Source organism: Hemisphaericaspora subhashii (assembly GCF_019202705.1).
Source record: "Hemisphaericaspora subhashii strain CBS 10753 chromosome Unknown scaffold5, whole genome shotgun sequence".
Classification (NCBI taxonomy): Eukaryota; Fungi; Ascomycota; class Pichiomycetes; order Serinales; family Debaryomycetaceae; genus Hemisphaericaspora; species Hemisphaericaspora subhashii.
In genome coordinates, this window is record NW_026057210.1 from 17,159 (window position 1) to 30,770 (window position 13,612).

General features: G+C 35.4%; 5 protein-coding genes across 5 annotated transcripts; 3 read left to right on the plus strand and 2 right to left on the minus strand. All coding sequences in view use genetic code 12, as the record gives it.

Annotated features, from left to right (window-relative positions):
* Positions 1–419: 419 nt before the first annotated feature.
* Positions 420–2,552, minus strand: J8A68_000705 (uncharacterized protein; the record flags this gene model as incomplete). The annotated part of the gene is made up of 1 exon (XM_049410408.1): positions 420–2,552. The coding sequence occupies one exon, from the start codon at positions 2,550–2,552 to the stop codon at positions 420–422; it is 2,133 nt and encodes a 710-aa protein (XP_049265917.1).
* A 1,202-nt stretch (positions 2,553–3,754) lies between these two features.
* On the minus strand, positions 3,755–5,857 carry J8A68_000706 (uncharacterized protein; the record flags this gene model as incomplete). The annotated part of the gene is made up of 1 exon (XM_049410409.1): positions 3,755–5,857. The coding sequence occupies one exon, from the start codon at positions 5,855–5,857 to the stop codon at positions 3,755–3,757; it is 2,103 nt and encodes a 700-aa protein (XP_049265918.1).
* Positions 5,858–7,628: 1,771 nt separating this feature from the next.
* On the plus strand, positions 7,629–9,527 carry J8A68_000707 (GTPase-activating protein; the record flags this gene model as incomplete). The annotated part of the gene is made up of 1 exon (XM_049410411.1): positions 7,629–9,527. One exon carries the CDS (start codon positions 7,629–7,631, stop codon positions 9,525–9,527), a length of 1,899 nt encoding a protein of 632 aa, XP_049265919.1.
* A 1,242-nt stretch (positions 9,528–10,769) lies between these two features.
* RPS12 (40S ribosomal protein eS12) lies at positions 10,770–11,201 on the plus strand (the record flags this gene model as incomplete). The annotated part of the gene is made up of 1 exon (XM_049410412.1): positions 10,770–11,201. The coding sequence occupies one exon, from the start codon at positions 10,770–10,772 to the stop codon at positions 11,199–11,201; it is 432 nt and encodes a 143-aa protein (XP_049265920.1).
* A 445-nt stretch (positions 11,202–11,646) lies between these two features.
* On the plus strand, positions 11,647–13,461 carry J8A68_000709 (uncharacterized protein; the record flags this gene model as incomplete). The annotated part of the gene is made up of 2 exons (XM_049410413.1): positions 11,647–11,702; positions 11,769–13,461. The coding sequence occupies 2 exons, from the start codon at positions 11,647–11,649 to the stop codon at positions 13,459–13,461; spliced, it is 1,749 nt and encodes a 582-aa protein (XP_049265921.1).
* Between the last annotated feature and the right edge of the window lie 151 nt (positions 13,462–13,612).

A 13,612-nucleotide genomic window follows, 5' to 3' on the forward strand; every position in this document is an offset into this window, starting at 1 on the left:
GCTAGAAAATGACATACTAGATTTATAATACCATTACACCACTTAAAACTAAGATTAAAGTGAATCTCGGCTCTAAGTTAGTCCACATCAAACTTTGCCAGTTTTTCATTAGTAAAGAGCTGGCTCTAGTTGATATTTTTTAGCATTATTTATTTAGTAATCATTTATGTAAGAGTTCTTTTTTTTTTGATAGAACCTTGATGATGTTAACTCCTGTACTTACAATAAGAGAAGTACATCCTCGTCTATGTGCCAGAATAACTCGACTTATTTGTCTCACTATGTAGACAAAGTCTGGTCTGGCCATATACTATACACATGGTGTATAGACTAAAGCGAACATACAAATGAAGTCACGGACTCACCGTGCTACCAAATCTAAAGACCGGAACCAGGCATACAGCGAATGTCATTGTGTTCTATGTGGTGCTATTTAGACGTGAAAGCAAGGGACAATTTTCTTGCAACTCACGAATGATCATTGCAGTGTTGCAACGTGGATTCTGAAACAAGGCGATAAACCTTAAGCGTCTACAGTTGGATAACTTTACATATTTAAACGATTCATTGTCAAGATTATTTCCGCGTAGATCCAACTCAACCATGGAATCAGGGAACTCGAGTTTCTTTCTTTGAGAAAGGTATTTATCGAGACCAACACAAGCAAGACCTAGTTTCTCTAAATTTGAAAAGCACTTAAAAAATGCCAGGTTAGAAATAATTATGGGATTACCACTTAAATCAAGAGTCTTCAATGTATAAGGCAAATGCGATTCTATTTTAGTTAACTTATTCCTGCTCAATGTCATATTTGTTAAAGCTGTGTAGCCACTTTGAAGATTCCAAGTTCGAAGAATTTCGGATGTAACAAAGCCATAGTCTCCATTGAAACTCTTCACAGATTTTGGTAGAGTCATATTCTTTGCATTCATACATGGAAAGTCTCGATCAGAGCAAAACATTGAATCATCCTCTCCAAGCAACAGCGTAAAACTGTTACCGCGCATCTCCAATTGTGTGATGGAATTAGGTACTATGAAGCTTGAGCCATAGTTATCTATCGTACACCTAGATAGAACGAGTATTTTTAATCTCGGAGCAACAATCCTGATTTTCAGAAAATAAGAACCTTCCAAGCTTATATGTCTCAAATGGTCACCAAACAGATGGTCAAGATCTCCAAAAATTGCATGATATATGCTAAAACTCACTAAATTACTCAAATTTTTGAAATCAAACTTTTCTAAATAATTCAAATGACCTCCTTTCAATGTTAAAGTGGTCAAAGACTCTGGAAGGACAGCTCCATGTATGAGGCTCTGCGAGATAGTAAATTTCAAAACATTAGTAGGCAAATTCGATCTTGACCAGATACCCCAAGAATTACTAGATCCCACAAGGTCCACAAAATATAATGAAGGGGGAAATCTAATCTCGTCATGCTCAAATCTCACATATTGGCCATCGATCTTAAGGTAAATGAGACGTGGGGGAACTTTAAAGTTCTTTCCAAGGCTAACTTCTTCTGGGAACATTCGTAGTGCAGATGTCATTATATCAATATGTAATAATCTTAGGCTATTAGGAAATGGAATTCCTTTAAGAATATCTTCATAAAATGTACAAACATATAACGATTTGAGGTTGAAAAATTGACTGAAAGTGTCATTCCGTGAATCATCTGTGCTAATACACAAGTTTATAATCAGCTTAGGCAAATGGAGTTTTGATAAAGGTATTGTCTTTCTCAAAGACGTGAAAGACTTAAGGTTTGTTAAGTACGACAAGTCCCATTCAGTGAAACGGCCCAGAAATTCTAACTCTAACTCCAAAGATTGCAAGGATGTAGGAAACTTATTCTTGCATGGCCCACCAGTCCACACCAAATCCATACTCAAAGATTGCAACTTGGGTGGGATGTAAAGCAACTCTTCTAATTTCAAGGGCTTGCGAATCGTCAAAGTTTGAAGGTCTTCATAATAACCAGGATGTTCAAGTAGCTCCGTGCGAAGTATCTCTATATCTCTAAGAGTGCTCGGAAGTGTATAATCAATTTTTCCCACGTATCCCAATTTGGTGAACTTGTAAGGTAGGTTCAAGATCGCTTTCTCTGCATGACTACCCTTCACATCATCAACATGTATCTCTGCAGATTTCAATATTTCTGGATATGCCACATGAACAGCTAGAACGTCGTTTAAATTGTGAAAGTCTATAATCTTTGGTTTCAGATTCGGATGGTTATCAATAAAACTTAGAAACTGGTAGACGTTTTGAAACTTAATCTCGTGGGGGGCGATGAAAACAGCTTCCGAAAATTCAGTCATCAAAAGTGATTCGTTACCAACTGGGAAATGCATAGCTAGGTCGTTAATATCCAAAGAATCACTAGTACCAATTGTGACCTTGTTAAATAGCATGTCAATGGCATAACTTCCAATCAATGGATTATCAATGTATGTGTGCAAGAATACATCAGGAATGTTTCCGAATATCAATTTGATGATCGACGGATGTAGATCGACTAGATGATCAACGAATGGTTTCTGCATGATGTCTGGGATCATTTGTTGGATTCATACAGCAAGAGGGAAGTCACAGAATAATTTGGGAATTTAAATTCTATAAGGGATGCGATGGAATCGATTCTTGACGTTTATCGTTTCAGAAAGTTTAAGGAGTAAAAGTTTCAAAAAAGGGGGTGGGGGAGGAGCAGTTTAAGCTGAAATTTTTTCTCTTGCAGTCGCAAATTAAATAGTAATTAATTAATAGAATTTACATTCTTGCTACTCTCTGCGACTGAAACAAAAAACTCCAAACTAACTCAGATTGTGAGTTACTCTACTGAGATACAAGTTTATTATATTGGTACAAAGAGCTGGAGTCTTGGTGCTTCTGGCCCAACCCGTTCTTCTGTTAATCTCTAAACTAGTTGGAGAAAAGAGGAATTCTGGAGCCTCGCATAAAATTACAGATCCTTAATTTTGGACTGAATCTGGCAGGAATGAGTCGAAGGGTTTTTCTTCAGAGTCTATCTTTACCATTCACCTATACATGACAACGTCCGCGTATTAGAATATAACTTTGGAAATTGACTTCACCGTACGATTGAACTGTATGGAAGTTATTCTAAAGTCCCAGTCCCCAGTTCGATTCAACTACTTCAGTAGAATCTGTAGTTGTGAGTAAGAGACTTTGTCTGAACTACTATGTGTTTCAAGATTCAATTGATCGCAAGGCGCTGCTGTTTAATTTAAAAAATAGAACAGGTTCCCCCTTTATAAAGTGACGAGAGCTATTCAACAATTTTTTCTAGAACATCTAACAATGAGAATGGTTTTCTTAATGTCCAAGCAAATGTAAAGTCCAATGAAAAGAAAGCATGTTCGCTGTACCATCATTTAATTATGTAAAAAAAAACTGGCAAAATAAGCCTCTTTTTTGTGGCAAGTAATGGATTATTTTTTAGTGATTATTTTTCTGATCGTGCATAAGCGAGAAAATATTTTTTAGAGGGATTGACCCGGGTGGGATTAGGAGAGAATGTCGCTCGGATTCCATTGTCAACTATATATCAAATTACGCACACTATTCAGGGTTTAAATCTACACTACGAATGTCTTCCTCATTCTTCCGGCGTTTGGAAACCAACGTTAGTGGGATGTGCCTGATGCTGATAGATCTCTAATACAACCACTTGTCTCCAACAACAAAACTTGAATCAATGCATCGATATGTCCGTCTATTTCGCATTCTATTCTCTGTAGCTTAAGCGGGAGAGCAAAGGACAAGTTTCTTGTAAGCCAGTAATAATTGTAACAATGTCACAGTTTGGATTCCGGGTTAAATTAATAAACCTTAATCCTTTGCAGTTCGACAACTTCATGTGCTTAAATGACTTATTATCTAGACCATTTCCACGAAGGTCCAACTCAACCAATGAATCGGGAAATTCTAAGCAATATCGTCCAGTAAGGTAATTGTCGAGAGCGACATCCCCAATTCGAAGTACTTCTAATTGTTTGAAGCCTTTAAAGAATCTCAGATTAGGAATAATTATCTTATTAGAACTTAAATCAAGGATCCTAAGACTGGGAGGGAAATGAGAATCTATTTTCGTTATGAGATTCCGACCTAAATTCACAATCTCCAAGTGCTTGCAACGGCTTCGTAAATTCCACTTTTTTAACGTTTCTGACGTAAGATTGGCAGCTTCTGCAGTTAAATTCCTAAGGGACTTGCTAAGAACCATATTACTTCCCTCCACAGTTTGCCTTGGGTCAAACGGTGAACCGCCTTTCATATAGCCATTCATTCTAAAGTAGATGACAGAATCGGGCATCTTGAAGGGATAAGCACTGTCTATGTTATGACAAGACAAATCGAGTATTTTCAAATTTGGAGCCACGATCAGAATTCTCAGAATGTAAGAACCAGCAAAGCTCAAATAATTTAGACTGGGACCAAAACGACAATCAATATATCCAATACGAGTATCTCTTATGCTCACCTTGACTAAGCTAATCAATTTTTCAAAATTAAAATAGTCTAAGGAGTACAAGGTGCATGCAGTTAATTTCAACGTGGTCACCGTTCGAGGAAGATTTAACGACTCTATATCTTGCTGTGAGATACTGACTTTCAGAATATGACTAGGTAGCTTTAAGAACGGCCAATCAAGTTGCTCCCCATATCCTCGAAGTTTCAAATACTCTAGGGAAGGAGGGAGTTCCATATCTTCGGGTGCGAACACAAACTGATCGCCATCAACCTTTAGGAATTTGAGATTGGGTGGAGGAAGGAAGTCTTTTCCAACTTCCACGTCTTGTGGGAGTCGATATTCCAAATACGCCCCCTCGATAAATAACAATAACAAACCTTCGGGAAATGGTATCCCATAAACCATCTCACCATAAACAGTATGAATTTTTAATCTCCTGAGATTAGAAAACTGAGTGAACGTATCAGGTTGTATATCATCAGTATAAATACTCAAGCTGGTAATCAGTTTTGGTAATGAAACCGAACTTAAAGAGATTGAGTTTTGTAAAGAAGTGAATGATTTAAGATTCACCAAATAGGACAAATCAAACGGAAAGAATCGGACATCAATAATAAACTCTAGTTCTAATGATCTTAACGAGATGGGTAATTTAACTTCTCGGGGACTATCTTCCAAAATTAACGTCATGCTTAAAGATTGTAACTTTGGAGGGATGTAGCGCAACTCCTCTGCTTTCAATCCATAGTGTGGTATGCGTAACATTTGAAGATCATCATAGTAACCAGGAAATATAAGAAGTGTTGTATGCAGTAATTCTACATCCCTGACAGTGGTTGGAAATCCGTAATCACGATGTTCTGTGTATCCCAACTTAAGAAACTTATAGGGTAAATTTAATATTCCTTCTTCCGATCGATCACTATACAAATTCCGAACTTGTATATCGGCAACTTTTAATTTGTTTGGATGTGCTTTGTGAGCAGCTAAGACCTCGTTTAGATCGTTGAAGCTTATAATCTTTGGATTTGAATTCGGATACTTGTCAAGAAAATCGAGAAAATGGTAGACGTGTTCAAATCTAATTTCGTGGACCTCTGGCAAACCAGGTGCAAAATAAGCATTCAGTATATCCAATTCATCTCCTATTGGAATATGAATATCTGGGGGACCCCAGTAATGGTCAGTATCGTTAGACTCGATTGTAACTTTTGAAAATAGCGTATCAAGTGCATAAGTTCCAATCAATGGATTATCGATGTATGTATGAAGATACCGATCGGGAATGTTTGAGAATATCGAATGAATAATCTCCAATGGGAGTTCTACTAATTGATCAATAAATGATTTGCTCATTGTTCCTTGTTTCAATTGACGAGTTGATCAAAGCATGGTTCATGATTTTTGTTTTTTCTGTTAAGAAGTTATGATTGGTTGCAAATTTCAAATGATATTTTTTGCAGAAAGTAGTGAAATGCAATAAGCCATATGGTTATGGACACCAGCGGGGAGATATCACCATCTTCTACAGTAAGTGACATTATTCTCAAAGATATAGCTCCAGTTAAACATTTGTGGGGAGGTTAAGCATTGAAGTCATTCAAAAAATGTTTAGCAACAGGGAACAAAGCTTATGATTTGTTACATAACGCGTCTTGGCTATATCCGGTGTTTACCGGCGGGGAGCTAACGGATCACATCTATAACCAAGGAGCTCCTTATGGAGTCCTAAGACTTGATGATCGTTCCTTCTGGCGGGTTTACCTGCAAAATGTGTATCTGTGAAAACAGTAATTATTCCGGTATTCCAATACTCATTTTTCCTCACGCTTTCTAATCTATAACTAGCTTGGCTGTTTGCTCTAATCTAGTTAGACACTGATGTTACTGGAGAGATAAGGTGTTAGTATTTTCTAACTTTGAGACGTGGGGATGTTTACGCATGACAACATATTGTAATCACGTCAAATGGAGTTCGTATATAAGGTGGATCGTTTTATAGTTTGATTTAGATTACAAAGCTATTAGAGTTAGTCTAATCTATATGCGAAATACCATTCAGCTAATTGTTAATGTATACGCCAACCATTCGGTACAACCCCATAGGTTTCCGTGGAAAATAAAGAAGAAAATATAATCGTGTCCCAACCAAATTGCGGAGGGAAAATTTTTTTAATCTAAAGCAACAGTTGGAACCGAAATCTACACGACCCCCCAAAAAAGATTTGCATCCGTTAGTTCCATATTTCACCAACTAGATTCTTATGCTGCGTTTGTTGTTGGAATGTGATTTAGGAAACGTCTAATTAACTAAAAGGACCTCTCTAGTAGTAGTGCTTATCAAAATTGATAGATAGGGCGATATTAGATTAATTTTACATTGTTGTTGTATTTTGTACTGCTGTTGAGGGGTGGCACTAAATCAATTAATTTATCATGTGCCTATGTATGCGCGTTTTTTATTCAAGATTAGTGTGGTGGTGGTTATAATTAATAATAAAATCTAATCTATTCCCCCACCAAGGTTTAATTAGTTTCTGCAACCTTACACAAAAGCTTTGAAAAAGAAGGAAAAATTGGAGAAATTGAAGAAGAATTTTTAAAACTGTGTCACCAATAAAGATCACTAAAACCACGCGGTTAAGAAAAAAACAAAGAGTTGTCTCTCTCTCTCTCGTGGTGTGCTTGTGTCTGTCCGGCTTTCCTGATTGACTGACTCCAGTTTTTCTTAGTCTAGGAAATAATTTAATAGGCCTCTTGTTCCGAGAATTATGTTGCAGAGGTAGTGGTGGTATGACTGGAATTACCAGTAGAACTATTTGCTATCAAAATATTATTTTTATTAATTGCCGTTCTCTCACCGTTGTACACTTTTTTGTCTAAAAAATTTTTTTGTGGGTGTTTAAAAATTAAATCCAATTTTTTTTTTTAATTAAATTTTTGTTCAATAATTTTTAAAATTAACAAGCTAAAGTCAACACACTTCTTCTTCATCTATTACTATAAATTACTGTTATATTCCCGCGCTCCTCCCCTTTACTATTTATCAAAAATTGCTTTCCTTTTCCACATTGACATTCTTTTTATTTCTGTCCATTAAAGAGATTTACTGGTTAAATTTTTCAATATGAGTTATATAAGACAACAGCAAGAAAGACGTAAATCAATGGCAGAAAGAAGACCATCCACAAACTATTCACCTTCTCATATTCCACACTTAGTTGGGTTGGAAACTCCTCAAGAACAACATTCATTGAGTATTAAGGAATGTGATGTTCTTATATTAGGTACTGGTTTGTCTGAAAGTATTTTATCAGCAGCATTATCTTGGCAAGGTACTCAAGTTTTACATATTGATAATAAGAATTATTATGGAGATTCAACATCTACATTAACTATTGATCAATTGAAGAAGTGGTGCATTGATGTTAATCATAATAAGATTCCTCATTTCAAAGATGCTCAAATTTATATTCCTCCTGGTAGATTTAATTCTAAAGATTATGGGATTGATTTAACTCCAAGAATAATGTTTTGTAAACTGGATTTATTATCATTACTTGTTAAATCTCGAGTTTATAGATATTTGGAATTCCAGAGTTTATCTAATTTCCATGTTTTTGAAAATGATGATTTTCAACAAAAAATTACCAATACCACTACTAAAGAAGATATCTTTATGGATAAATCTTTATCATTAATTACAAAACGTAATTTAATGAAATTCTTGAAATTTGTATTATTAGATGAAAATAAAGCTTTAATTAAACAATATGCAACAACTCCAATTGAAACTTTCCTTGCCACAGAGTTTAAATTAGAAGAACCTCAAATGAATGAATTGGTTTATTCAATTGGATTATGCGTTAAAGAAAACACGTCTACAAAAGAAGCTATCATTCGTATTAAACGATTCCTTGGATCATTTGATGTATATGGAAAATTCCCAGTTATGGTTTCAAAATATGGAGGTCCAGGTGAACTTTCTCAAGGTTTCTGTAGAAGTGCTGCAGTGGCAGGTACAACTTATAAATTAAACACAAATCTTACTGATTATGATCCAACTTTAAAAATTGCCCATTTTGATGATGGATCCAAAGTTAAAATTAATGAAAAATTAATCATTTCTCCCACGCAATTATCAAAATTCTTAACTGCTTCATATTCAAAAGTTGTTGAAAACCTTGAAACATATAATATCACCCGATTAATTACAGTTGTGAAAAGAGATTGCAAAGAATGGATGTCTCAACATGAATCTTCAGCTATTGTTGTGTTTCCTCCCCATTCTCTCCCCACCGATAACGACTATGCCGTTCAAGTCATAATTCAAAACGGTGATACCGGAGTCTGTCCACCTGGCCATTCAATTTGGTATACTCATTCAGTTGAACCGGATCTCGCTAGAGCTAAACGTGATTTGGAAACCGCTTATGAAAAGATGGAAAGTGCATTATTAAGAGAGAGTAATCAACATGAAGAAGAAATGATGTTAATGACTGGCGGTAGTACCGGTATAAATTCAACCGCAAGTTCATTCAAATTAGGTACTTCATTAACTAATAATTTCATCCCTCGTGAAAAAGTGGAAATCGTTTGTAAAATGGGTTTTGTTCAACAATCATATATAAGACCAGATTTATCTAATGTATTTAAACCTACTGAAGAAAATAATATTGTTTTGAAACAACTGACTGAATGTGAAGACATTATATTCACTAATATGCCAAGTGGAGAAATTAGTTATGATGGTATTATAACTGATGTCAAGTCCATCTATTCTAGAATTGTGGGAACTGATGAAGATTTCTTTGATGTAGATTTTGAAGATGAAGAAGAAGAGCAAGAATCTTCTGCAGCTTCATCTTCTCAAAGAACAAATGTTTCCGCAGGTGGAGTCCATGGAGGAATTGTTGGAGGTGGCAATGTACGTAATTATGAAGAAGTGATTGAAAGTGATGATGAAGATGATCATGTTGATTCCGATGACCACAAACCATTCGCCGCAGACGAAATGGAATTGTGATTTTTTGCATATGTGTTAATGTTTTTTATCCAAATTATAATCTAATTCTTGTATTTTTTGTATCTGCTTTGGTTTGACTTTTGTTAATGTTGTTGCATATTGTTTTATTATTATCGTCCTTGATTGTTTTTCATTTGTTTTTAGTTCTGTTTGTCTTTTAGGCATTTGATATTTCCCATCTTCCGTTATGCTTTGTTCAAATTGCTGTTCTATTTATCTTGTAACTTTTTAATTTAATATAATTCTTCATATCCATCTTGTATATTGTGTAGTCATGTATTTATTAATATCATAACTCAATATTGCGGTTTCCCTATAACTGCTGGAGAAATGGTTGCAAATAAAAGAGGTCTTGATTTTTCACCTGTTTTCTGGAAGTCTTCAACGCCAGGCTTCCTTAATAAAATATTGTATCGATACTAAACCGTAGCCACCTTATCATTCTCAACCTCTTTTCCAACAAAGAACTCAAACTTGGACCCCAAACTGATAGTCGATTCTAGGGGTAGCTGGCTACCAAAAGTGATTGCGAAAGTTTACAATTTTGTTTTTCTGACAACAATGATCTACACTATTAATGAGATACACTAAAAGTTAATACATAAAAACTTACTTCCCTCATCACACTAGAACATAAAAACAAAATTGTTTAAAACAGAATAGTTTAATAATTTTAGTGTATTGAGTTATAATTCTCTCTTAACTTATGTATAATTTTTTTAGTATATCTTGTTAGTTGTATGGTAAATAGTTTGTACATTATGGTTGCAAAAAAAAAAGATACAAATTGACCGACTGATTTCACATTTTTTGCTTGTGGAGGAAATATTCATACTCTCGGTCATCGTAGCCATTATTCAACCAATGATAACACTTGCCCTTTCTGTGCTAAAGATATTCAATCTATTCGAACATCCAATAGGTGTTAAATTGTGAGATTTATCAGAGTTTGTTAACTGCGTCATTGAACAAAGAGACTTAGAAAGTGATATGCATATGGTCAGTGAAATAAAAGAGCAACTATATCCGAATGGGTCACGTGGCTAGGGCTTCTGCCCTACCACAATATTTTTTTTTCCACTCATCTGAATTTTTTTTTTTTTTGCTCAGCTTCGAGGTCTCTGGTTTCGCACAGACTGAAAAATCAAACTACCCTTATTCATTTTCTATATCATTCTTTTAAAAGAAACCACTGAGCAGTAATCATATTTACCTGTCGAAGAAGTCTACAAATTCAAAAAAATGTCTGACGTTGAACAAGAACAAATTGTCGAAGAAGTTGCCGTTGAACAAGAATCCGGTTCCATCTCTATTGAAGACTGTCTTAAGGTTGTCTTAAGAACCTCTTTAGTCCACGATGGTTTAGCTAGAGGTTTAAGAGAAGCTTCTAAGGCTTTATCCAAGAGAGAAGCTCAATTATGTGTCCTCTGTGACTCTGTTACTGAAGAATCTATCGTTAAGTTGGTTGAAGCTTTATGTAACGAACCAGAAGAAAAGATTCCATTAATCAAGGTCTCCGATGCTAAATTATTAGGTGAATGGGCTGGTTTATGTCAATTAGACAGAGAAGGTAACGCCAGAAAGGTCGTTGGTGCTTCTTGTGTTGTTGTCAAGAACTGGGGTGCTGATTCCGATGAAAGAAACATCTTATTGGAACACTTCTCCCAACAATAAATTATGTAACAAGTTTCCTTTACTTTAACATGATTTATTACTAGTGAATGAATTTGTATTTGTATATTAAGTTTTAATTTATAATATATAAAGTGGTTTACTATTGAAATTATTATGATTGAGCTACCAGTTGTAGAATCTTCATCTCTCTCCTCTCTATTTTATACTGTCTAGGATGTTTAGTATAATAACCTACCTAATGTCCTCTAGCAAGTAACGATTCAGGATACAAGCCGTATTATATTGTTACACGTTTATATTGGCATTTGATAGCTGCTAAGCTAACTCTGCACGTATGTGGGTCTGTAAATACAATGGAAATCTTAAAAACGCGTATTAATTTGAATTGTTAATATTTTTTTTTGGTGAGGCTGGGATTATCAAAACAGAACATTCACATTTCTCTTTCTTGATTTACATCAGACACATATAGATAGACTCAATCATGGCCACTCATGATGATAGAGTGATACGTATGGCCACTCGGATGCGTGGATCAGGGTATGTAATTATTAATAATTTCAAATCTCAACACAGTTCATACATACTAACAACAACAAAATATAGTGCACGGAATCTACGAGCAGCTGAATTAAACTTATCAAGTCCCCGAGGAGTATTACAAATGAAAAAATGGCAGATAAGATTACTTAAAGAAGATCCCTCCGACAAAAATGGAAAGTCCCTGTTAGGATTTGAAATCCAAGTACGAAAAGATGATATATCACTGACTTCTGATGATGACTTTGAATTTGAAAATGATGGAAATGATACCCGAGGATTCAACACTTCAAGAATAAGACAAGTGAAAGTGTCAGATATTCTGATTGATACAGTTACCGAAGCTGAAACTGATATTAATTCCGATTTCCCTGATTTTGAAAAAGCTGACCAATCTAGTAGTCTACAAGTAAGTTCCTCACGAACTCCAGGAATACTTACTGGCAACGATTCGATTATGGGACCACCCAGCAGACCAGCTAGGATACAAATGCTGGACGTCAATTATACGGAGGCGGATCAAGGTTCCAGGACTGGAGATCTGGATTATCATGATTTCCGAGGTGACGAAACATCAGATAATTATTTTACTGAAGTTGATGAGACATATAAAATACGAAGATCTGGTGAAGTTGGGGAGACATATAAATTACAAAGGTCTGCATTAGGAATAATACTGGAAGATGATTCGACTATTCAGTCTGCTGCATGGAGGTATGGTTCTGAATCAGAGAGTATTCCTAGGCTAGCGGATCAGAACAATGACTATCGTGACCTTATGGGAGATGAGACTTCAGATAATTATTTTACTCAAGCTGATGACGAATATAGAAAGCGTGTGGGTAGAAGGAAGGATACTTCTGAAGATGATACATTATTACCACTACGACAGGCAATAAGGGCCGATTATCAAGAGGAGCCCAAACGAGATTTTATTCTTCAGCCGGAGCTAATAAAGGATGCACAAATCTTTGACGAAGCTCCAGAGCAGGATTTTGCCTATAGTGAAGATGAACAGGAAATAAGCGATAAGGAAAACCGAGAGCCGATAGAGGTAGGGGTTGGTCAGAAACGAGGCCTAGATACAATCCTAGAAGATGAACCATTAGCTAAACAGCCACGCATAGAGGAAGCGGAAGAGGCACAGCCTCAACCAATACCATTAAATGAAACTACTATTACTGGACGGTTTCAACCTATGGTGGTTGAATTGGATAGATTAGTGGACCAAGAAAATCCCGACGAAACACCAACTGTGAATTTGTTAGATATTTTAATTCATTTTATCAAATTATATGAACCGACAGAATTCCCCAACACTATTGTGAATCAAGAAGCATTACATGCTCAATTTAAAAAACATGCCTTATTTTTCATTGATAAATTACTTGATTTGCATGCATGCATTAATGATATGTCCCAAGATATTCTCTACATTGAAAGGACCAAACAAAAGTATAGAAATCTAATTTTAAAAATACGGAAAGATCAAGCTAATGTTGATAATCAATTAAACAAACTACGTGCAAATATTCGTGCAAAGAATCAAGAACGAGAAGATATTTGTCTTGTTAAAGATAAACTAGAATTTTTGAAACTTTCGATTCAGAATAGAGACTTGGGTCAAGGTGAAGGAAAAGATGCTTCAGTTAAGTTGCTATTGAATAATATATCAAAGATGGCTAGTCCTCAAGTGGGGTTATTGCCGAAATTGAAGAATATCAATGCAAAATTGGAACGGTTGGAACGGCAAGTATAGAAATACAGTGTGTATATTAAATTAAACTCTGGTATGTAACAATTACAAACTCATAAAAATAAAGATACCTAACGACATAATGGTTGACCACAACTATTTCGAAAAAGCCAACTGGGTTTCTCTCATTTCGAAACAAATGGTTCCTCTTCTA